Consider the following 24,951-nt stretch of genomic DNA (forward strand, 5'->3'; position numbering starts at 1 on the left):
ATCAAGTGACATACATACGCCTGTTTCTCTTTACTGTGAACACTGCGTCGCGCTGCGTCTTATTTACACCTTGCGATTTTCGAGCAACCATTTCGATCAAAGTTAGTTTGTAGAACCGGCCGCAGGATTTCGCCGAAACGTGGGAACGTGTTGAAATGCGACGACGCTTTCAGTGAGTCGCAGAAAAACGCCTGCGACGTTGTACGTGGTCCAAAACTTCCTGATTACCTGCGCGCGGGCTGTGTATTGAATCGCAATCACGTATAGAAAGAAACTATCGGTTCCCCGTAAGCGATGTTTTGACGGGCGCCACTGGTTTCTTTTGCTTTAGTGTTGGCGAAATTTTAGTTAAAGACCGCTCGATTTTTGCAATTTCTGTACTTGCCTTTTGAGCGAAGATCGCACCAACCAAGCGAATTAGAACGCAGCAATTTATCGAAATCATTCGACTTTTACTATACTGTGCCAAGAAAATTACAAAACTCCTTCAGGCTCCTTCAGGTTAAAGGAAACTGTATCGAACTCCAGAACTGTTATACGAGTTTTTCTTGGATGTGAACTTGGTAGGCTTAAAGAGCGGCAAAAATTTTTAGATTACACGCGAACAACGTCACTAAACACGAGCGCGAACGAATATGTAGTAGAACTACACATTCATTACGCTTCATCAGAGGCTTTGGACCCAGAATATTTCCTGGGCACCTACGGGAACAAAGCGCAGTTGGTGGTCTAGGAAGCTTCTGAGATGTCATTGTAAGCGTAACACTAAAGACTACTCCTTAATTTGACACAATTTGCGCATCTGTCGTGCCTTTTTTTTTAATAGTGAAACTGTTTAACCTAGCCGTAATGAGTCCGACCGTATCTCGTAAACCGAACGGGTATGTGCCACTGAAAATTGTGCAGCCCATCAGAAAACTGTCATCATCATAAACGGGTATGTGACACAGAAAGTAGGTAAATCCGACTACTCACCACTGATCCACTAAAAAAGAATAAGACAATAGTTAGCGGAATACCAGGGAACAGGAAAGGAAATGGCGGCTATGAGAAGACTCCGAAACGTTGGAAGACCTATGCCAATGACGACGTGCCCGTAGATGTATGAGAGGATTGAACGCGTGGTTTCGGCGCGAGTTTCTGCCTCTGGAGTTTGGACATCCGTGTCGTGTCTGTGGCTGTGTGCGGTTTAACTCGAACCTCTCTGCGCTGGGAATCAACGTAGAAATACCTTAGCATCACCTAGATAAAGCCTAGCAACGACCTAGAAGCCATGTAGAAACACACCCTCATCACCTAGCTAAGGCCTAGAAATAACGTAGAAGCAATCAGATTAGTCTTCAGACTCGTGAAGTTTCGCTGTTTCGTCGCTTGCGCGGCTTAGTGCTTAGTGCTAAGTGCGAGCTTCACGAATCTTTTTTTAGGCGACACAACGTTTGCTGAGTTCGAGGGGAGATTGAATAACACCACTGAGAAATGCACCAGCTGTCACGAGGACGGAAAAAGAAACATTTGCATGGCGCCCTGTACCCTACTATACTATAGATCATCAAACCGTACTGTACGCGCGTACCATCTCAACTTATGCCATTTTTCGTGTACTATTCCAGCTCCATGTATTCTTGATTTGAGATGTTTGGTTATTACGAAATATTTATTTATTATTTATTTGATTTGTATACATACAAGCACAAGGACACAGAGAAAAGAGGGAGAGAGCAAGCTGGCAACTGCCACCAGAAGGGGCACAACGCCTGCCTGCTCTTTCGGGAGGAGGGAAGAGACAGAGGAAAGGAAGTTAGGAGGAGAAAAGGAGGAAAGGAGATAGGAAAGTGAAGAAAAAAAATTGACGAAGACTTGGACAAAAATAGGTAAACACACACACACACACACACACACACACACACACACACACACACACACACACACACACACACACACACACACACACACACACACACACACACACACACACACACACACACACACACAAAAGGAACGCTTATAGACGGGTGGCCAGATCTGTTTGGTCCATAAAGGTCAGCAGAGCTCGATGGGCCTGGTCGCGTCGAGATACACAATCTCTCGGAAAGAGGTAATCGTCGATGGTCGCGCATTTAAGTCCGAGGAATTTATATTCCTTAATCAGCAAAGCCCGCTGCGTAGCAAACGAGGGACAGTGTATCATAAGATGCTCAAGTGTTTCACATGAGCCACAAGCTGCACACAACGGACTGTTCACACGTCCTTGACGGAATAAGCGTTCGCGCACCAATACTGAACCGACTCTTAGTTTATATAACAGTGCTCTGGAACGACGAGGCAAGCCACGACCACGAACACGGGGAGGAAACGATCCGTTCGCGACACGCTGGTCTGGTTGCTGCTTTAGGAGGTGGCGGCGTATAAGCAGACGAGCGTTGTCCATCATAGACGAAATTTCCGGGCAGTCACAGTCATCATGATTACAAGATGAAGCGAGGCGATCAGCCTCTTCATTTCCAGCAATGCCCACATGTGAAGGTATCCACTGGGCAGCTAGGGAATAAGATACAAGAAAACAACACACTACTAGATGAATTCATGTTTTCTGCATTCTTTTTTATTTATATGATGTGAGGAGATGTTGGCGCACATATAAGCGGCCGGCTAATGGATCGAACATACACCTCTCGACTTTCTCACACCACCACAAGGAGTAACAGAACAGGGCGACAAAAAAAAAAGAGGAAAACATGCCATAGAAACTTCTCATAGTGCCATCTGAACATATAAATGACGTGTTGCACATACAATAGGCAATTTATGTAACGCCACGATAATACAAATAATATGTCCGAAATGCAAAAGTAGATAATGTATTCCGTCATAATAGTGAATAATCATCACATAGTGGCAACGTAAGACAGTGCGCCACAATAACTATGACATACCCAAGAAATAACCTTAATCTCTGAAAGGCTTCAGATTCAGAAACACACGTGCTGTATAATCTATGGCGTGCTTCGGAAACATTGAGACCAGGTGATTCGATTCAAGGCGTTTGCAGTTCAGCGACTATTACGGCCGAGCTCTCAACTGCGCATTAGCTTCTGGCTTGCAGTTTTAGAAATCTCACTATTACTTAGTCGATCGATAGTTGTAGTACGTCTCTCAAATGACAGCTTTACATTTACCTACACTCTGTACTTACCTCTTTAGGGATGACCTCTCTCTAGTGAATAGCCTATCCTCAGCCAAGTGAAGGTCACGTTTGCTTGTTCATTACCGCAGTCCATTTCGCAAGCAGGTGCACCTGCGTACTGGTTTAGAAGTTTCAGTGTTTGGAAAGGTTACGTTCGAACATAGGGTATAGCTTTCTGAAACAAGACAATAGTTTTATTTAACCCCACTTGCCCTACAGCCTCTGTCGGTCGACTTCTACGCACGAACTGATCACCATCGTTCAGGTGTCAACTGCTCAGACGAGACAGCTTAAGTATTTTGAACTTGGCTGGGCAGTGTATGGATGGCTGCGAACACGAAATCCAAATCGTTGCTTACAATACAAATGAACGGGAGTCATTCTGGTCGGTGCTTCATTTCTCGGTGAAGGAAATTAAGTTGCAGAGCTCATCACCGCGCGACTCACCTAGAGCATCCAACCGAAACCTTGATTGCACTTTTCATGCACTTTTTAGCGTTCACAGTTTGGGCTGTCCGCACGGTTGATGAGGTGTGTATAGCGGCGAGTGAATGCAACTCCCAGACGAATCCGGTGCAGCAATCTGGCGTTGCGTATGTTCATTCTAGCCGGGAGGCGAAAAGTCATTTCCGGATCTATTTCCCGCAAACGCCTGTGTCGATAGTTTGGCTGAGACCAATAAGTAGTTATGCACTCTCGCATGAGCAATTTCAATAGAGAGTCCACGTCACCTCGCGTTCATGGTACTTTCACGTCAATGGGGGCTTTGTAGACAGCGGCTCTTGCTTCAGCATCAGCAAACCACATAAACTACTACATGGTGTCGCCACGTGTATATTACTATTGCTTTCCAAGCCCCCTCTCACAGTATCAGACACACTTTCTACCGAAGATGTCCGCGACTGCACGTGCCTACAGTCCCCCCTGCTGGGAAACAACTGTTCAGCTAGTGAGTGCAGCATACATCTAAAGAAACGACAATGCTTGAAAAACTGATATCTTGCCATTGAGCGTATTCCTATCGGAGTGCGTAAAGGATACCTGACTAAAGTATAGTCCGCGAGCGATGTACCGAGAGGGAGAGAGAGAGAAAAAAAAGGGAGAGAAGAAAAAGGGACAGAGAGCCCTTGTTCTGCTTGAAAAGTCTGCATCTAGCCAATGTAATCCCCTTATTCTCAGCTTTAGTTTCAGTTTATTTATTTACCACAACAAGTACAGTGCATGTACGAAGTGTGGTGGGGAAGACGAGATAAAAGCTGTGTAAGCAGCAGCTTGACTAACCCCGTCCCCCTCACACAACATGGCAGCAAACATGACAGCTAGGAAGCAGAGTTCTTCAACCATACCAGTTGCGAAACTGCGTTACGAAACCCGGACGTGCCCGTGGCCGAGTCTGCGGGGGCCTGTAGATGTTCGCGCCATCTGGGAGCAGTGATGCAAACGGCGCGGCGCCCATCTTTCCCGTGTTTTGACGCCTGGTGCGATTCTACGCTTCTGCCACGCAATATTACAAGCGTTATCGAGACTCCTTCAATTAGATGACATTCATATAGTGTTTTTTTCCCCGAAGCAGTTCGAAGCAATAGCGTCGCTCTGCTTGACATGCAGACAGCCTGGTTTCGATTCTCACTCGGAACCCAGGATTTTTATTATTTATTTTATTTGCAACTTTCTCGAATTTTCGATCACGGACAAGATGATAATTTTTCACTTACAGCCAACGACGCCGTCTCCGATGACGACACCGGAATTTCCGCGTAACGAGCTCTTTAACGCTACAGCGTGTCGCTCATATACATGCAATAACCGCTTCTGCCCAAGGGGATGCGCTGCCATCGACTTTTTCGTGCAGGCATGAAAAGCTAGCTAGATTTTGACGCAGTCATAAAGAGCTTTTTTACGCAGTGATACAAACCTAGTAAGAAATAAAAGAACTTTGGAGAATTCTGCGCGTCTGGATTAAAGAACATAAAACAGTGCCGGTTGGCGGTAATGCATCGTCTCACGGCTTCTTTCGCCTCAATATCAGAGAAAAAGCGACGTGAATTTACTTCCAGCGCTTTGGTTATACCTGTGCTGTGGAAGATTAGGAGAGCTCACGTCCATGCGGCAGTTGAGAACGCAAGGCTGAAAAGTGTAAAAGCCACAACAAGGGAAAACGTTCCTGTAGCCAAGAGAAACAAAAATATAGAGCTTGACTGAGCATAGTTGGACGAAAGCAGTGTGCGGGTACGATTTGTTTGTTTCACGCGGTGTCTATGGGCCTACGTATCTTGTTTTGCTGTGCCTTTCTGGGCCTGCCCGTCGAGACTTCCCTCTGCCACTAGAATGTCCTGAATGCTTCATTTTGATCCATTTGCGGTTTCTCTGCCCGTTTTGTGAGCTTCTTATCGTCGCGCTGCCAGCAGACGTGACCTTTCCGAAATGAAGCTCTTCGTCTTGACATTTCACAGAGCGGCACTTGTATATTTAGATAAACGTTGGCAGAGGCATATAGAGGCGAAATTGAGTGCCCGTGTGTTTATTTCACGAAATCAGAACTGCGTCAACAATAATATTTCATTGTGCAGCTTCAGGGAGCGGGAGAAAATACGCCTACGAAATGTAAGGAAGACATTTTTGCGGCGAGACGAAACTGAAAAAAAAGAGGAGAGAAGTTCTTGCGCCGTACTTTGTGTTTGAGCTTTGTTTCGTAAAAAGCGATTTTTTTTCTTGCGTCTGATGATTTGCATGTCGAAGTGTTAATGCCAGAGAGAGAGAGATGAAAAAGGAAGGCCGGGAGGTTAACCAGATATTAGCATCTGGTTTGCTACCCAGCACTGGGGAGGGGAAATAGGGGCAAGAAAGAGGGTTATAAAGAGAGAGGGAGAGGGGAAAAAGAGGAGAAAAAAACGCACGTACACACACAAGATAAAAAAAAACACACAGGGACGAAGTTCTTCTTACAGTCGTTCAAAAAGGCCGGTCGATCGCAAGAAGCGCAGTAGCGCTTGCATGGCCTTCTTCTGTGACGTTGCGTCTTGTCGATAGCGTAGAATTCTTTCTTCCGACAAAGGTCGGTCGTCCAACTTGTTCAGCGCGTTGCAGAGAGATAGTCGCGGTGCACTGTACAGTGGGCAGTCGCAAAAAATATGTCTAATTGTTTCTGCGTTTCCACAGTGGTCACAGGCTGCGGTGTCGGCCATCCCAATGTGGAAAGCATAGGCGTTGGTAAACGCAACGCCCAACCACAGCCTACACAAAAGGGTCGCGTCTGCTCGGCGAAGCCTTGATGGGACTTGAAGACTTAATGTAGGGTCAAATGAGTGCAGTCGATCATGTTTGAAGTGTGGCTCATTCCATTGTGACGTGGTGCGTTGGCGAGCATGCAAACGAAGCTTCCGTGCAGCGTCGGTCCTAGAAAGCGCTAGTAGTAGTTCATGGTCTTCTGCGTGGGCTGAGCGGGCAGCTTGATCGGCCCGTTCATTGCCGATGATTCCGCAGTGACTTGGTAACCACTGAAAAGTGATTTGATGTCCTTTCTCAGTTAGGTGGTGGATAGATAACCTCTGCTATCTCTAGTACCAGCTGTTCGTGCGGCCCGCGGCGTAAAGCTGACAGTAGAGACTGCAGTGCCGCCTTCGAGTCGCAGAAAATAGTCCACTTGTGCATCGGTTGGTCATTGACGAATTGTAACGCTGTATGAAGGGCTGCCAGTTCTGCTGCCGTCGACGTTGTTGCGTGAGATGTCTTGAATTTAATTGTCGTAACCAACCTTGGTATCACGACTGCTCCGGTTGAGCTGTTCGTGTTAATGCAATTTTTAATGCGATTCTGAGGTTAGAGATTCCGAGTCACGAGTAATTACTTGCATGACACAGCAATTTCCACGCAGTAAGTTTTTACCCCATTTGAGAAGAGAAAGAATGCGCTGTGTATGCGGATAAAATGGCCTTGGTTAAAAATTTTCCAGATTCCTATCTTGGAACGTCCTCCTTCTCGACTAAGCTGATGCAGTACAGCGCCTTCAGTTCGCGTTCAGCACAGCAACTTGTTGGAATGTATTCTTAGTCAGTGATTCCAACAATAACTAGAGTTTTCGATTAATTGTATGTAGCAGCAGTTTCAAGTCTTATGACTAAGGATGCTACTAGTACAGCCGACATATTTTCTGCCTCTGACAAAAAAAAATCCAATTGAAATCTTTTCACAGCCTTGGAAACAAATCCCGGAGAAGTGTCATGACTTGCGGGAAATTCTTGTGAATCTTTAAGTTCTTTTTGTGGGTGCGTAATATTCTAAACTCCAAATGTGATTGGAAGAGACCTTGAGATTATAGTGTTATTCTATTCGATATTCTGCCCTTTTAAAGTGCCGAGTATTCTGTATTTTTAGAGTAATCCTTTGATCCATGGAAACAGCACTTCACGTGATGCATAATTTAGTATTGTGTTTGTTGAAGAAAAGTTGGGCACTGCAGCAGCGCAATTCTTTTGTTAAAGAGGAACATGATGTTAAGAATGGTAGCATGTATATCGCCGCCTCCGTGTTTTTGTTCAGAAAACAACGTCTCCACTCAGTAACCTCCAGTGTATATAACTTCCTTAGCAGTGTTATAGGTATGTAAAGAAAAGAAATGGCAGTTCTCGTTTGAATTTCCCAGAAGATGTGTGAGTTGAGCCTGCTAAGCAATTTCGTCTACTTAATAGTGCGGTTGCATAAACTTACAGTTTCGCATAAACTCCAGCAGCGGGTAGCGCACTGACAATTTTGGACACCTTCTTTGGGGTCTGACCGAAAACATCACGTCAGGGAACTCGTATTTTACTGGGATGAAATTTTCAAGAAAGAAACCTCTTTATTGTTGTACGGTAGCACTCGGCGTGCGTATCTCATTAAGCAGCGCCCCCTTTGCCAAAGGGACGCATCTTATTTTTATTACTTTTTACAATCATCGGTTGTAGCAAACGTCTGGGCTTACAGTCTCTTCACTAATGTACCCAGTTTCCGTAAGCATGACTAACTTCTTGGCGCTCAGAAAGGCTGACCGTAATTAACGAAATTATTGTTTTTGTATTATTTTAGGTACCTCCGGTTACTGACACACAGGCAAGCACCTCAGGATATAGCTCAGTTTCTAATCTAGTTTCTTCTAGTTTTGTACAACTTCGCAAGCATCTCTCCGTGGCAACCAGACTGCCAGAAATGTAAAGAGAACGCCTGCCTTCATGAAGCTGCGCTTGACAGTTTGACGATGGGATATATAGAGGAATTAGGATGGGCCACTCTGACTACTGCGACTCACAGTCGCTGTTCATCGCGAAGTCATGTTGGAGTTACGCATTGCGAGCACATACAGGCTTTCTCTTGCTTGTTTTTTGCGAGAATGAAGACCGTGGCTTTTACAAGCTGCCTTGGGCATCATTCACGGCTCTTTCTCTTTCTGTGTCTCAGTGTCTAGCGGCTCTAATCTGAATGAGTTAGGAGATGGGTGGCTGGAATGGACCTCAAGACGCGTCCTCGTCGACGGCCATCTATTAAAATGAAGGAATGCCTACCACGGTACTTTGCGCGCGATGATAAACGATGTGCCGGGCGCAGTGCCTGAGCAACAAACTCGCCGCTAGCACCCTCTGGGGTCTTCTCTGGACGGTCCGTGGCGCCGAGTGAAGGCGCGCTTCGAAGCTTCGTTGCGGACGTTATCTCTGACTGCCTTGCAAATGAAATCTCTCACGAAGGCGAGCACTCGGGATCTCGCGGCTCCGGTCGAAGTGTCGAGCTCTATAGCGTGCAGTGGCAGGGCGTAATCATAGCTTTGATATATTGAGTGTATGCCCTGGAATCGGATGTTGTGGTGCAGAACTCAGCGATGTTTCTTCAAATGCACTGTTTCAGTAAATAGCCTTTCTGCGTGGCCGAGTATATGCATGTAACACAACGTTTCCGTGTAAACCGCGTGGCGGCTTCTGTAATAATGGTCCAAGTACCAAAAGCGAAGATAACCTACAAAAAAAATTTCGCATTTTGAAGGGGATTTCAAACAAGAACACCTCTGCGTTGAAGAAAGTGCCCTACCGTTATACGTTACGACATAATTTTTACTGCCTTAAAGATCGCATACGTAATCGGCTTACTGCTTCGAGTTTACAAAATTTGTAATGGGTGACGTTAAACATGACATTTTTAGACTTAACGTTCTCCCTCTTGTAGATAAAAGTAGGTAATGTACTTCTAAGTGAGAGCGACTAGCGATTAAGCAATACCCTTCCTTGGAATCTTCTCCCGTCCAACAAAAGCAAAACAAAAATTATGAATTTAATCTTAATTTGTTCGACAAAATGTTCTCTACTAGTAATAATGAAGGAAGCGTTCTAGCACAAAATTTCTTATTCACCTATTTATTTATGTCATGCGTCATCCCTGGCCCAAGATCAGATGGCTGTCAGTCAATAATCTTGTCGGATAATTTTATTCCTCTACATTTATATACGCCAACCTCAAGACGTTTCCTCATTCCCAACTGCAATTTAGTTCAGCTAGAAACAAGAAGTGCGCTTCTGTGGTAATAAATAAAGGTAACTTTCTCGTAAAAAATATAAATATTAGGTCAATAACTGCTTCATTAAAACCTGTACTGTGGCTTTTGCATCAGTTACAATACAGCTGTTTCGGCTGTGCATCTGTGTCTGTGTGCCATTTGTTTGCGCTGCAACGTTTCCATAGTGAATCTATGCTAACTAGCCCACGTATAAACCCTTCTCCAGTACAGCGCAATTTGAGCGTAGAGGAAGTCAACTTCCTGATCGCTGTATTTGCTTCCTGCATGCCGGCAGTTGTGCAATTTTATGTAGGTATTCGGAAGCACGGCTGCTGAGTAGAAATGAGTATTTTGAGCTTAAAATACACACGAAGTCGTGCTAAAAGGTTCGTCCTTAGGCGGCAGACAAAGGTCCGGATTGGGCTACTGGAGTACGAAGCTACGGTTTGACTTGGCAGATCGCCATGTCTTTTGAAATCCAAATAGCCACCAACTTCTGCGAAATCTGTGCGAGCGAGCACCATTCGATAAAAGGAAACCGAAGCTCAAGCGGGCACTATATATTTGCGAAACCGACGACTACCTATGGAAATCAGTAAGTATCTTTTTAAGATGCAAATATCGCCGCTTTTGCTAGACTTTAAAGTCATTCAAAAGCTTCATTGAAAGCAAAACTAGCCTGACGTCAAAAGCAAGGAATACGAGGCCCCTAGTTCAAGAGTTCTTTCAATGCCAATTGGTATTGCCAGTGGCATGGAGCACCGCATGCGAAATTTTAAAATATGAATGCGTAACATCCGTTTTAACACTGCAGAAAGTGTGCATGATATCCCTTTGTCTCAATGTCTGCATACATCGAAGCCATTGAGTACACTTCCTTCTTTTTTTTTTGCATGACGAAAACATTTGCCTTACGCAAAAGCATCGTACAAGGCTTTTTCAAGCGTGAGAGAAAAAAAAACAAAACAAAGATGAGATTGTCTTTTGTTTACATTACAACAGGGGATACCTTTGCGCAAAATAAGGCCCGACGGAACTGTTCAATGTCCACGGCTGCGAGTACGTGTAGAGTATCTTCGTGCCCCAAATTGCTATAATCTAAAATTGGGGTGTTCCACATTATAAAAAAAAGAAAACACATGTTATGTGTCTCGTATATGATGCGACGTTGCAAGTATACTTTTTAAATTGGCCACGTTGATAAGTCTCTGTAAAACGTGTACAGAAAGCTGGTCTAAGGCTCTATGTACCAAACAAATTGTTGCTAGACATTTCGAGAGTGCCAAATTTGTTGACAATTTAAGAATATTTCTGAAATGTAGCAACGAAAGAGCAGCACAATCGTGTGGCACGGTGGCTTAAAGGGACACTACAGCGAAACAATGAATCGGCTTAGATTAATAAATTGTACTCTGAAAACTCTAATGTCGCTAATTTCACTATCTTGTGTTTATCAATAGAGAACAAAATCGAGGTCAAAGTTTCATGCTTACATTTCGCGCCAAAATCTCCACACGTGACGTCACGAATTTCAAACTATTTTTTCGTATTTTGGCGACATTGGCTGAATGACATTTTCTGAAACTTGGTATGCTAAGTCTATGGCCCCCTCAAAGTGTACAATTCGCTTCATTTCTACCGACTAGGAACTGCGTATGACCTAGTAGACGCCGTCAAAATCTATGACGTCACGGCGCTTGGTGCGGGAATTTGAAGGTGCCGTCGCCACCAGCATTTTCTTTTCGTGCGTTTTTTTTGCTCACCAAACGTCTTCTCGCGGTAAGAGTAACATTTTCGGTATTGGGAAATTGTTATTTACTAATAGGCGAAAAATCTTTTTTCTCTTAAGCGTCCCTTTAAGTAACATGCTAAGTTAAATAAAGTGTTCTTATTGGATGAGTGGGGCACAAGTGGCTCGTAGTAAAATCTCAACTTTCTCGATGACACCTGCGTTGAAGCGTATAAGCTGTGCACCTCCTCTACCTGTATAAGAGAACCTGTATAGAAGCACTTAAGCTTCCTTCAGATAATAGACAAGTCTTGCTTGCGATGACATCAATCTCTGCAGGACGTGATGGTTAGAGTCCTCCATGCGTCACTAACGCGAGAAGTGAGGCTGGAAATTCGGCGCTGATACCACTTTAGTGGACCGTACGCAACACAAAATAAATGCATAAATTTCAGTCTTGCTCCTTATGTCTCTATTTCTGAGCCTCTGACAAGCAGCAGAGCAAATACATTTTTTATTCGATGACTACGTAAGACAAACCGCGCTGTCCCTCCACGAATGATGAAGCATGGAAAGGAGGCTGAGGGGACTCGGCTACTCCTTTGACCAGGTTAATTATAAAGTTTCTAAAGGCTGTAGAAAGAAGTTCGGCAGCGATGACCTTAAAAAATGTGTCTCCACCACGTAGGCTGTTCGAATCCTGCTGTGGGAACATACCCGGCGGTATGTTAACGCGCGTTGCTCTTCAGCTACAGTTTGCATGGTAGCCAGTCGGGCATCGTGATAAAAAGAAAGGATAGAGTTAGAACACCGAAGGTTGGTGGACTAGAGAGGACTCGATCATTGGTCCACGTCGGCACGCCGTCGCAAGTGACACCACTATTGAAAACGCGGCGGGCGGAGCCGGCGTCAGAGACGAGGGAGGACTGCAGTAGAAGAGGTGATAGATTTCGAACGCGTTCATCTCAAACAGCAACAACAACATAGTGCCGTCGTTATTACCATTGTTGTCGCTCTGCGCCGCTATTATCAAACAGCGTTATCAAAAGTCAGCATGTATCAAAGCCAACATTACAGGTCCACAACTTGAGTATCAAGACTGAAATAACTCATGAAGTATTGGCTATCAGAACACAAGTGACTACATCTTCGAGTTTCTCTGTACACTTCATCCTGCACCTAAATGTATAGATATACGCCAACTTCGTGGGTTAAAGAATTCGTTTTTGGTAGGTTCTTTAATATATCTTTTTTCATTGCCGATTTCTGATCAACCGATACGTGTTGCTGCTTTGACAGTAGGTCAGATATTTTAGGAATGTCCAAGGGAAAAAATGAGAGGAAACTGACATAACACGCTTTTTCTTTCAGGACAAGAAGTCAGCATAATAACAGAGCGAATAGCGAAAGTGCCCTACAAATCAACCTCGAGAAAGGCTCCTTCGAGGCAGGCATGCTGTACGAAGCGTAGTTATGTCTTCGTTCCCAGCAGCACTTGTTGTGTTGAAAAGCTGTATAGGCAGCTCTCTTTTCGAAGACGCACGGCCAATCCATTCAAACTAACTAGCCGCCCCTTAACGGGAATACGATTCCCACAAAACAAATGTCAAACAGCTGGTGCAAGTACCCGGTTTGTCTGGCCAAAAAGCACGATCGCCGAAGTTTAAGCGACGTTCCTTCGCCGCACTGAATTCTTTCGCCATCGTTTGGACCGGATTGCAGACCGAAGGACAGAAGCTCTTAAACAGCAGCCAAAAAAAAAAAAAAAGACGAAGAAGAACGAATACCACACTTCCCAGCTGACCCGGAAGCGATCTCGTAAGCTGCATTCGGCAAGTTTAACTGCTGGAGAAGTCGTGGGAGAGGAAAGAAAGGAAACGAGTAAGAGGTAAAGAAGACCAGTTATTCCTTTGAAGTGGTCCCTCAGTAGTGCATGTAGGCTATCGACTACTTTTTTTCGTTTATTTCTCCAGAAAATGAAAAGTCGGGAATTGGCAAGCCGCCAGTTTCATCCAGCTGAAGAGCTATTTGAGCACCCCGTAAAGTCGTTCGTGCTATACCGCTATGCCGCATCTAATGATCGCATCGCTCGCTAAACACCATATATCACCTTCACGACGAAAGCAGCAAGTTTCCCATGCCCGATGTTTTAGCAGCACGTTCGTAGGACAATGATGAATGTCACGTTCATTCTGCACGATACTTTGCGCGTTCCGTCGCCACTACGCCTGCTGAGGGTGCTCGCAACTCGTGTGTGCGAAAGAGCGAATAGACTGCCGAGATTTGGTAACTGTTTCTTTTTCATGTCCCGAGTCTATAAATGTCGTGTATTTGAAGCCCTGTCTGTGAATGTCGACCGGAAAAATATCGAGAACACGAGATGGGCAGTCATTTCTTAAGGATGGGGATCGCAGTTAATTTCATTTCTTGAACATTTGCAACGAGTTTTGAATAGTGTTATCAAAGAAAGAAAAAAAAAGTGAAAGAAAACGCTCCACTACGATATACAGTTATTACAAGCACTAGCTGCGACACTTATCTCCATGAGAAGTCAGTGAAACTGTGTTGAGACAGTATCAAGCGTGAAACTTTGGGCGCCTTTGTTTTTTTTAACACGAAAGTGTTTTATGCCGGGGTCCACCAAGATTTCAGTGACGTATTTCCGTCACGGAAATGACGTCGAAAAAATTTACACGATCAGATGTCAAAGAAAAAAAAGTTCCATTAACGGGCATCGAACCCACGACTCACGGCCCGCAACAACGGATGCCGGGCACGCTATCCATTGCGCCATAATCACAGACTGTAGAGGCTTTACAAATGCGCCTTTTATATCTACCACTCTGCCGGTCGGCGGGGTGGTGTTGCTTTCTTGGTGCGGTAAAGTAAAGCAATTCTTCATTACAGTGGCCTCCACGATTAGAAACTGCAACGCGTTACACGTCCGTCGCATTCGGCGCGTTTTCAATAGAAGTTCAATTTTGTCAAGGCCTTAACACACCGCGAGATGGCGATCTTAGCGCAAGCGTCGTAAAAGCGTCGGCCTCGCTCATAGCATCACGCTAATCCAAACCGAAAATAGCTCTGCGACGCGCGCCTGCCTCACCAGGCTGTAACACTGCGTTCCCCGCTCACGCGCTCGAACCGAGAATAATCGCGGCCGGGCTACCGGGGCGGCACGACGCGCTTTGCGTTTCCCTCTAGTCCGGCCGTGGTGTTCAATCACATTTTAACATGCCGCGGGATGGCGACCAAGTTTTGCGTCCAATATGCGACGCTCTTCTGGCTATCACTCATCGTCCTCTGATTACGCTTCCACCGTTTACTACAGCTACCACAAGGGTTTGTTTAGTCATTTAACATGGATGTTAGTCGTCGGGATGGACGATTCATCAATCATCAAAGTGGGTGCATCCACGTTAAATGGTGCTATAGCTGCCAGACATCAATTTACATTGTGCAATCTCTATTATATCAATGTACAGCAAACATTCAGTTACTTCTGTAAGGGCACGCTTTAGTTTCGTGTTATTCCGATTCCTATGACATTTTTGTTCTTCATGAAGTGCTTTAGACTGGCCGGTCCTCTTAACAAATGTTGTTCGCTGTGACACTCTCTGGAATTGGTGACGCCTATGCCTGTGATGCCTGTCGAGTATGTCTACAAGCGGCTACATGTATAACGTTCTATTATAAGAAACAATTAAGATAAAGGGACCGAGATAAATTCACTGAGAAACCAACTAGTAATTTTCCTGCCCAGGAAAACCCCGGAGATATCCCGATGAACATGGTGCTGGGCGAAGTTGATGGTCGATTCCAGAAAAAAAATATTAACTATGTTCTGTTAAACGCTGAAGTTCCCACAACCTTCGTGAACATGCTTTCAAATGCGTAGGGTTCGGAAACCTTCGATTCACTCGTGGGATTTAGTTGCGTGTAAATTTCTTATTCGAATAGAAGACGTCAAGTTGCGAGCTTCAAACATTTTGCTTATATACTTTTTGAAGTTTTCGTCGTGTGATCCACCTGAGATATTTCGCTCATGAAACACATTTGAAACAATGCATTGCGAAACTTCTAAACCTCCCCTGTGTAGGGTAGGGTTAGAAGACACAGCAATAGGGCTTAACTGAAGGTACAGATTTCTTTTTTTTTTGCAGAACATGAACTTGCCCGGATTGTTTAGTATTTTTGTGCTTTCTTTAACGGTGGCGCCAGGTTCAAATGAAATAATAACGGCTTAAAGGCATTTGCAGCACGTTTCTGTCTGCGGTAAGATGAGGTCTTAAATAGTAAGTGCACTTTCTTCGATACATTTTCTTTATCTTCTTCTCGTGGTCTTTCATGTAACGAAGGAACAGTGAATGAAAATTGTGTTTGAACTTTGTCGTTTTCTTTTTTGTTAGTTTTCCTGTGCTTAGTCGCTTTGGGACGTTAGACCGCTTAAACAATTTCTGCAAGTAGCAACATATTGAGAAGCCACATATTGATGATGAAAAAATAAGATGTCTATCAGGACAAAAATGTTGCAACATATAAAACGCCCTCACACCCCCTTCTCCCCCTCTTTTCTTTTCCAGAAGAAAAAAAAGCACGCACGAACTCTCCACAGCGTAGTTTTTATGCAGTGTGGAGAATATTTAGTAGCTCATTTTAGGCTAATATACTATTTTAGTTCGGAGCAACGATGTAAATGTCGGCATGAGAGCGTAGTCTCAATAACACGTGAAATATTAAAAAAATTACTGCGGTTAAAACAGATAAGAGGTCTACCGGTCACGAAGACTGGGTTACAGGTCCTGCAGCAAACACACGAATTCTGCCCGTACTGTGCCACTTTGAATTCTACTCGCTCTGTGATTCATAAACATTCCATCCTGCATTGTTTCAAAAACTTAAACACTAAAACCACTGGCTACTCTGCGAACTCAACGGCGGTACTTGGCTTCAAAAGCGCTGCGAGATAAACCCTTCCTTTCGCGAAACCTCACGTTGTGTGCTTTGCAACAATGAAATAATGAACGAGGCTTATCCAAGAACAACACATCAGAGCACCGTTGGTTATACTGGGGTCATAAACTTGCTTGCTGAGAGCTGCCAACTATTTCACTCAGGAAGGTTATTGTGAGATTGTGTGCGGCTCAACTCTGCGTGCCTTTGTTTGCTGTCTATAATGATCGCACAATAAATCCGCCGCATCTAATGGTCTTCGCACAGAAGCGGAAACAGCCCGGTGCGGCCATTTCCGCCCGTTGATAAGCAAAGTGTCTACGCTACGGCGTAATTGTTTCTACCGACAGTACAATGCCCGCGAGTTAATGAGAAAAGTTGGGCTTGCCAGGGCATTACATCGCATGGGCAGAAAGCTAGCGGCACAGTGGAGCAACACATTGTAAAAAGAACAACTCGGAGCATACAAAAATTAGCTACAAAACAATTTTCCTTCTTTTCAAGCATTAGACAAGGCTTCAGCTGTGTAATGGTGCGGGAAGAAAATTAGAAACTGAGAAAACATTGTAGCAAAATTTTAACCCTTGATGAGCAATCACTTTTTTGAGTTAGCAATATAGACGCTCTGATTAACATCCGTTCTCACTTAGTTCCATGTGTTGTCTGAAACGCCTACCTGAACTCCGGGATTAGGACCGATGTTCTTCACTGAGTTGTTTTCTTTTCTTTACATGTTTGGTAAGAGAGTGATACAGGAAGGTAAGGCGACTGGGAATGGCGTATCAAAACCAGCCTAGCTCGTACTGTTACTTTATAACCAACCCACTCACTCATCCCGTCTGTTCTGCGACTGCCAGAATGTTTCTTTAAGTGCTCTCGACATGCAAAATTTCGTAATTGCGCGAACATGGCCTAAGCTTTCGGCGGGAAGATAGCCTTCCCCCTCTAAAAGGCGGAGGAGGAGGGGGAGGAGGAGAGATTTTAAACACGCACGCATTAGCAACATGCCGAAGCTCGGCGTTGTGTTCCAAGATGACAACGTCAAGTTAAGCTTATGGGTAGAGTCATAGGCATGCGCAGGGTTCCCCTTCAGGGGTGGGGGACAGTGGCGTAGCCAGGGGGTGTAACACCGGGCCCGGGTCCCGCCCTCCCCGAAATTTTTTCCCCATGGGATAAAGAGCACAAAATGATACTCGACCACACTTATCTGGCCACACCCCATGTGGAATCAATTTTTTTTTTCTTCCGGGGGGAGGGGGGCACCCCCCGGATTAAAATTTCGGCCTATGCCACTTTCGGAAGGGGGGCGAAGGTTCATCTGGGCGGCCCCCTCCCTATTAAATCATTGTAGGGGGCAGACTTTGCGCCCCCCTCTTCTTAGAGGACTAGGGGAGGCGGCCGCCCACCTACCCTCCCCCGTCCCTGTGAGCACGCCTATGGGTTGAGTTCAATCGTAGAAAAAGTTGTGCGTGCCGAAACAACACGACAAAAGAGAAAAAAGGGAAAAACGGACCAAATGTAACTGAACGCTCCGCGTTACGCAAGAACTGCCTTTATGACACTTTCGGCATTGTTACACTCTTATTCAAGTACCGTATAACGTCCGGCACATAAACGGCCCATTTTTATTCTACCACAACGTACTGCATATAAGCGGCCCTTCAATCGCCATTAAGCGTGACAAATTCTGCGGTGACGGATTGGGCCCGCTATATGCGGCCGCGAGCGGTCGCAACGCTTATATGGAGCCCGAGGCGGAAATGGCTCGAGCGGACGCAACGCTTATATGGGGCCCGACGCGAAAGGCGGACGCAACGCTTATATAGGGTGTATGCACGACAGGCATCGACAGCGACATGCAGGCACGTCTCGCTGTGCACTCTGGGTAATTCGCCATTTTGAAGCAATAACAAGCAGACCAAAGCAGGCAACGTTTGTGGGCTGGTCGTCGATGTGTGGTCGCAGTCGGTCTTCGGGCGTGAGGTTTGGCATCTCTGTGCAAGAATGCAACATTGTTTTGCGGCAAAATGACGCATGATCAAACGGATTATGCAGCGACGCTGTGCGCCAAAGACCAGGCGCGCTACAGTGAGAAAGTTGCCGTGTGGTGTGGACCCCTTTGAGCTTCGGGAAAGCGACTGAGTAAGAGACGTCAACCTGTGGCCGCGAATCGACGCCGCAGACATAAGCGAGTTCCTTGTTTTGAGGACCAACTTCCTTACCCGCCAGCAACTAAAGGCTCAAAAAGGATTAGAAGGCCACAATATTGTGACCAGCGGTTGGATGCTCGAGCCATCGGTTAAGGAAGTTTCCTCAGACTCCGTGATTCTCAAAACAAAGGTACGTTAAAGCGTTTTATTCTTCTAGCAGAATACAATGTGATCTTTTTGCCCAGGTCAACCACTCGCAGAGCCTCAACAAGCCACCTGTGGATTCATAGGCCCTGTGCAAGTGCGACGGTGAAGTCGTTGCCGCGCACTGTACGTGCATGGCCGGGAACGGCGAGGCGTGCTCCCATGTCGCGGCACTGCTTTTTTACGTAGAGTACGGCGTGCGCGTGCGGCAGGAGCGTTCGTGCACGAACAGTGCCAACTCGTGGCTGCCGACGCACATCAGGAAATTGGATGTGAGGCATATCGCTAAAATGTATTTCGCGTTGTCGATGAAAAAACGACGATTAGGTGCCGATGCCAGTGCAGCTCGTGAGCCGAAAAGCCCTTGCAGAGCCAGCAGCACCCACTGGAGACTGTGGCCCTGCGAAACAGAGTACACCAACGCTCTGCTCAAAGCAATGCCTGCATGCGCGGTGCACAATGACAGGAACGGGCAGCGCCTTAAAATAGGTAACATAGGTGCGAGACTTACATACCTGATAAAAAGTGTCGGCAACACACTTTGTACTTCTGCGGATTATCGGCGACACCCTTCCTCTTGAGGCGGGCGATCCACTCGCGCTGCCGGCGTTGCGACAGCTGCCTCGTCTTGCCGCATTCATGAACCCGCACCTTTGGAATCTTGAAAAACCGAAAGTTGCTGAGGTTCTGACTGTTCTGCTTAGCCTTCTCTTTCTCGGCTTTGGTGTACGTACGGCTTTTGCAGCCTACAACGGCGCAGTAAACCATGACAGCTATCGACTGGTCATACACGCTTACTTTGCTCGTCTGCTTGTTATTGCTTCAAAATGGCGGATTACCCAGAGTGCACAGCGAGACTTGCCTGCATGTCGCTGTTGATGCCGGTCGTGCATACACCCTATACAGAGCCCCGCCTCCCTGACCTTCGCCTGTGTGAAAAGCCACAAATACGTTTTATTTTTAATAAAAATTATGGCCTGTAGCATATCACGACACTGCTGCCACCTACATTCTTTTTGGTTTAGACTGTAAGCTAACAGTTGCAACAGGTCTCGTACTGCCGGAGCACCACCAGCTTCCCGTGAACACATGTGTGCCGCGCTTACATGTTTATCGTGTATTGTGTGCGTTTATTGCGTGCTTATCGTACGCGACATTCGTCGACTGGGCATTTTCCGCGTGTTGGGGCGTTCTCCTGCCTTGATCCAGTGGCGGATGATGGTCGTTGTTCGTTGCCACTCAACACAGCCTCACGGGACGCACAGCTTTGTGTCCGCGCTCAAAAGTGCTTTCTTGCTTCGTTCATCGATTACTCACGTTGATCGAGTGATCGAGTGTACTTCCGAAGACAATCCGCGTCCGAGTGTTTTGACAAGCGGCGACCGCGGTTCCACAGGAGCGGAAGCTTGAGCCTTTTGACGAGCGACTGTGCCAAACTTGGGTAAGTTGAAGAAGGTCGCTGAACTACGTAACTTTGTTACTTCATTGCATGAAAACTGTTTGCAGGAACCGTCGTATTGGCACAGCGAGGATGATCAACAGATACCCGATAGGCAGGTATGTTTTGTGCTTTGGGTGCTCTTATATACACCACCATAAATGACATGTTTGAAGGATGCGCATTGCGCTACGCAATCTTATGCTTCGATCATGCAGGCCTCGTGTCGTTGTGCTGTTATTCCTTGACTGTTTACTGTACGAGATCATCGCTTGAGAGTGTTTCTAGAATCCCTTGTCGCCGTTAGAAAGTGTGTGCTTTTAAACACATGGGGTCGTCCCATAATGTTTTCACTGTGGTGATGCGAGAGTTCACCAAACTCGGCAATAACACGCAAAATTATCACAAGACTGGGGACGTGATACAGGGGCGTAGCCAAGGGGGGTGTTGGGGGGGTTCAACCCCCCCCCCCCCCCGAAATTTTTCAGTTTTGCTTGCGTGTATAGGCACGCACACATACAAACGCACGCACGAACATACATAAAGTATGGTTGAACCCCCGCCCCCCCCGAAAAAAATTTCTGGCTACGCCCCTGACGTGATAGCAAAACACACAGCCCTGACACGCGCACACGATGATGGATATGTTTTCGTGGTTGCGTCCCCGAGCTTTTCGCCAGAAATCCATGCAGTTGTTTTGTGGTTAGGATTTTAACCTAGCTGCCTCATAAATGTTTTAGAGGAGCTCACTCGAAGTAATGTATTTGAGTGAATTACGTTACGTACTGGTACTAAGTGCACACTCCAACAAATGCGTACTTAATGTGAAGAAGCACATGTTTATATCAAATAGTGTTAGTAGACGAATATGTCAATTCAATTAGGTTAATTAAGCTAACACATGCTACTCTTTGTTTCAATATTGTGTGTTTGAGAAAATATGCGTGAGCTCGTGTTCTGCCATTATATATTTTTTCTTAGCATCTTTAAGCACACGAGGTTCTCTATCACAAATAACTTAGATTGTGCTCATGTTGCGAGAATGTTGCTTTATTGTGTGGTGCTTTAAGTTATTGTATTTTCACGCTTTTTTTTACTTAGCATAGTACCAATATTGCTCTCTTACTTAAATGCATAACCAAGGTTTAGTATGCAGTGATTTAGGGTTTATTGAGCTTTGTAAGGTCATAAATTAAAAGAAAAAGATCTCAATTCTCATATATGTTTCCAGAAGTTCACAGAAAGTTGGAAAATATTATCGGTTTTGTGAAGGCCTTACATAACTTAAAATGAAATCAAATTGACAGCTCAACTCTACAAGACAAACTACACGGGAATTCGCTTTAGAGAACCAAAAGTTTGTTCCCTGAATGGCTTACATTCATGATGCAATACAATATGCATGGCTCATTCCCACCTCACACCAAGTGCACATGGACCACGCACACTCTTTCATTTTTTTTTATATTTCGATAAAAGTGTGCATATCGTTATTTTCATGTGGATCGCCCATAGGACTATGTGCATATTTCGGGTATTCCTTACAGTCTTGGGCAATAACTAGTTACTAGTAACGCGTTACCGGTAACTAGTTACTTTTTTCGGTAACTTGTAACTGTAACTAGTTACTTTTAATTTATAGGAACTTGTAACGGTAACACTGTTACTTTTTTACAGAGTAACTGTAATGGGAAATACCGTTACAGTTACTTTCCCATATCCTCTCCACCTTTCATCTTTCCACAGCACGGCTCCCCTACCAATTTAGGGGAGGAGGTCGCTTAGAGAATTATCTACCCTGCAGAAGACCGAGGTCAGCAGTCAGTCTTTAACACAACTTAAGTTTACTTGTAAACTACATGTAAGTCAATCATGTTGGAACTGAACAACTTGCTAAATTCAAGTAGTTTTTTTTTCCGGCGTATATATATCCTTTTTGTCACTTGAGCTTCTAGCTCGGTTCTTGGTGTACCGGTGGAACATCACGACGCCAAGTTTATATTCTCCTTCGTCCGAGGCTGCGCAATAATCGTGTTTGACTGACGGCTAGAAAGCAGCAGAGCGCGAAACGGTTGAGAGGCACAAATACTGTGAACTAAGTAATTTTTCAAAACCTCTTTGAAACTAATTGTAAAAGGTTTACTCCAACTTAATACAACAATTATTAACAAAATCACATGGACGCTTTGCCTCCTATGCATGTGACATCCTCAGTATACACTGGCAACAAGAAAAAGAAAAGGAAAGAAAGAAAAAAATTTGCGGAGATCGACCAGTGTCCCATACGTCCGTGTAAACCAGTAGGGGAATGTGGTTGTTGCATGTTATAGTCGGATACAACTTTAGAAGTCAGCGGCATTTTCTCCTCAAAGGCAGATGAACACAAGCCTGCACCAATGGGCGCGCACTCGGGACGGACATCATGAGCGGGATGGCGGTGGCTTTGCCTTTGGAGAACATCGGCGCGTGCATGAGCGGGACTATTTCTTTTCTTTAGTCTCTCCTGACTTCTTAAGTTGTATCCGACTATAGTTACTATATATGCTACGACATGGCTCCTAAAGGTGCCATATACAGTAACTATATTGCAAGCCGACGCGTCGCGGCGAATGAACCGCGATTCCAGGAGTTCCTTCCCCTCACCTTCGTTCACGAGCCAGCGTCGTCACAGTGTTTACGTCAAAGCTATGCCCTGTTCTCCGGAAGTGTTAAACAAGCTCCATCTTAGAATGCGTTGTATGAGTTGCTTTAACATCCCGTTTGCCTTCTTTAAGCCTCGTTGATTCTTTCCTTCCCGTTTCGCCAATGCAAGTCGCGTCGCAATGCCCGCATCGGGCTTGTATATCACCCTACTCTGATCGTCTGCAGGTGTGCAATCTTTGGGTTTCGCGAACACATGCCCCAGAGTATAACGGGACTTAGAAACGGTTTGTATGCCCAGCGGACGCAAAGCTAACCGAACAGGGTCTGATACACCTTGAACATATATATGGAACAGACACAATGGACGTCGTCTTCATTCGTCACACACTCTCCGTTGCTATTTGCATGCGCTTCTGGGTGTCGTTAATAAACATCCTATGATACTGCTGTCGTTCTAGTGCATCAACCACATTTTCCATTTTGAGTATCAGAGGACATTTGTTATTATTATTTGCAAAGAAATTCCCTTTTTCACCAACGGTGCATGAACAACAAAATTGATGCAACAAAATGAGGTGTACACAACAAATGCTTGTGTTTGGCCCCCTATTAGGTTTACTTCGTCTAGGGTTTTACCACGTGCAATTTTGGCTGCCCGCATGCCTTCCTACATATTTAATAAATGAATTCTATCGTTTGGTTTGTAATCTATTATTTATTTTATACAGTAACGGAAAAGTAGCGACGTTACTTCGTCACAGTAACTGCAACAAAGTAACGACGTTACTTGTCACAGTAAGTGTAACTGTAACAGGTTACTTTTGGAAACTCTGTAACTGTAACTGTAACAGTTACTTTAACAGAGCCAATGACTTCACCCATCAAGCACGTGTTTTTCAGACACCCCTCTCAATATCACTTAAATTCCACATGTGGGCTTTTAAAAGTACGCCGCCCGCTTTCCCCGCCTGTAGTTGCCTTACCCACCATCTTCTGCAGCCCTTTGTGAGGGCTAGACGTGCCGCCCTTCTGCAGCCTTTCCAAGTGGCTTTCATACTCCACTCTTTTTTTTTTGCCTTTGACGGCTCTCGCTCAGTAGACCCCCCCCCCTTTTTCCATTTTTTTTTCTTTTTTTCTCTCCTTTTTCTTGCTTTTTTTTTTCCTTCTTTGCAGCTCCCCTTACTTCTGACATGAGAGGCCTGAGCGCCGTTGCAAACTTTCTTGAAATGATGTGGCAAGGGCTACACTCCTCTCTCTAGTTTTCTCTTTCCAGGCAGCAATTACCAACAGCGACAAGCACCACCGCTAGACATGACGTCAACACTAACCCTTTAAAACTAACACGCCAAGGATGACAAGGTGCCTTCGATAAAGATAGGTCCCCCTATGGAAACGTCGGCCAGCCTGTCTGAGGCACTTTCTCCTGTTTGAAACCTATCCCACTTTTTTGGCTTAGGTAACTGTAACACTGTTACATTTTACTGGTAACGTGCCCATGACTGATTGCTTACTGTGTACATGTGTGAATGTTGAACACGCAATGGCACTCTTTCAATAGTCTGCAAGTGGCTGGTCCACTAATACCTGTTCTTATTGCACCCTGATCCCTTCATTCAAGGATCGATCTCTTTAATATATGAATATAGACTTGCCTGAGGACATGTTTGGTACTCACTATCTGTGTGTGGTTGGGTTTGTCTTGAGTGAAAATCAACATTTCCTTGTGGTATCTATTATGCATGTATCAGCGATGAGAGCTGTTCATGGCACCGACACAGAGGACAGATTGCAGTACAAGATAGGAGCATACTTCCTGCAAGCCCGGGCAAGCCATAATGAGTGGTAGGCATTTCTTTTCATCACTAGATTGCGACAGTTTGGACACATAGCACCTATAGACCTTATGCAAAATCTGCTGCCATCTAGCGGCCGCTGTGTGCATTTCCGCCATGTTGAAGGCTAAGCGCGCTCCGCATGTAGACAAGGAGCGTACATATCAACGTGTGGCGGCTGATAAGAACGAAAATGCCAACATATTTTCGAGTGCTGTGTTGCTGAGATTGAGGAAATTGGGATGCTGAAAGAAGGTTTGCAGGAACCAAGCCTCCATGTTAGTACATTTCCTCGTGGCCG

The 24,951-nt window shown here is 45.2% G+C and overlaps 1 protein-coding gene and 1 long non-coding RNA gene across 2 annotated transcripts; one reads left to right on the forward strand and one right to left on the reverse strand.

Annotated features, from left to right (window-relative positions):
• Window positions 1–18,692: 18,692 nt before the first annotated feature.
• On the reverse strand, window positions 18,693–19,586 carry LOC119392911 (uncharacterized). Its single transcript, XM_037659831.2, has 2 exons — window positions 19,253–19,586; window positions 18,693–19,137 (listed from the first exon to the last, which is right to left on the reverse strand). Exons 1-2 carry the CDS (start codon window positions 19,503–19,505, stop codon window positions 19,061–19,063), a joined length of 330 nt encoding a protein of 109 aa, XP_037515759.1. The 5' UTR covers window positions 19,506–19,586; the 3' UTR covers window positions 18,693–19,060.
• A 395-nt stretch (window positions 19,587–19,981) lies between these two features.
• On the forward strand, window positions 19,982–24,638 carry LOC125758553 (uncharacterized). The gene is made up of 3 exons (XR_007416214.1): window positions 19,982–20,178; window positions 20,244–20,294; window positions 24,567–24,638. It is a non-coding gene; the product is annotated as an uncharacterized LOC125758553 (long non-coding RNA).
• Window positions 24,639–24,951: the final 313 nt, after the last annotated feature.

The sequence above is a fragment of the Rhipicephalus sanguineus genome, chromosome 5, assembly GCF_013339695.2.
Source record: "Rhipicephalus sanguineus isolate Rsan-2018 chromosome 5, BIME_Rsan_1.4, whole genome shotgun sequence".
NCBI classification, from domain to species: Eukaryota; Metazoa; Arthropoda; class Arachnida; order Ixodida; family Ixodidae; genus Rhipicephalus; species Rhipicephalus sanguineus.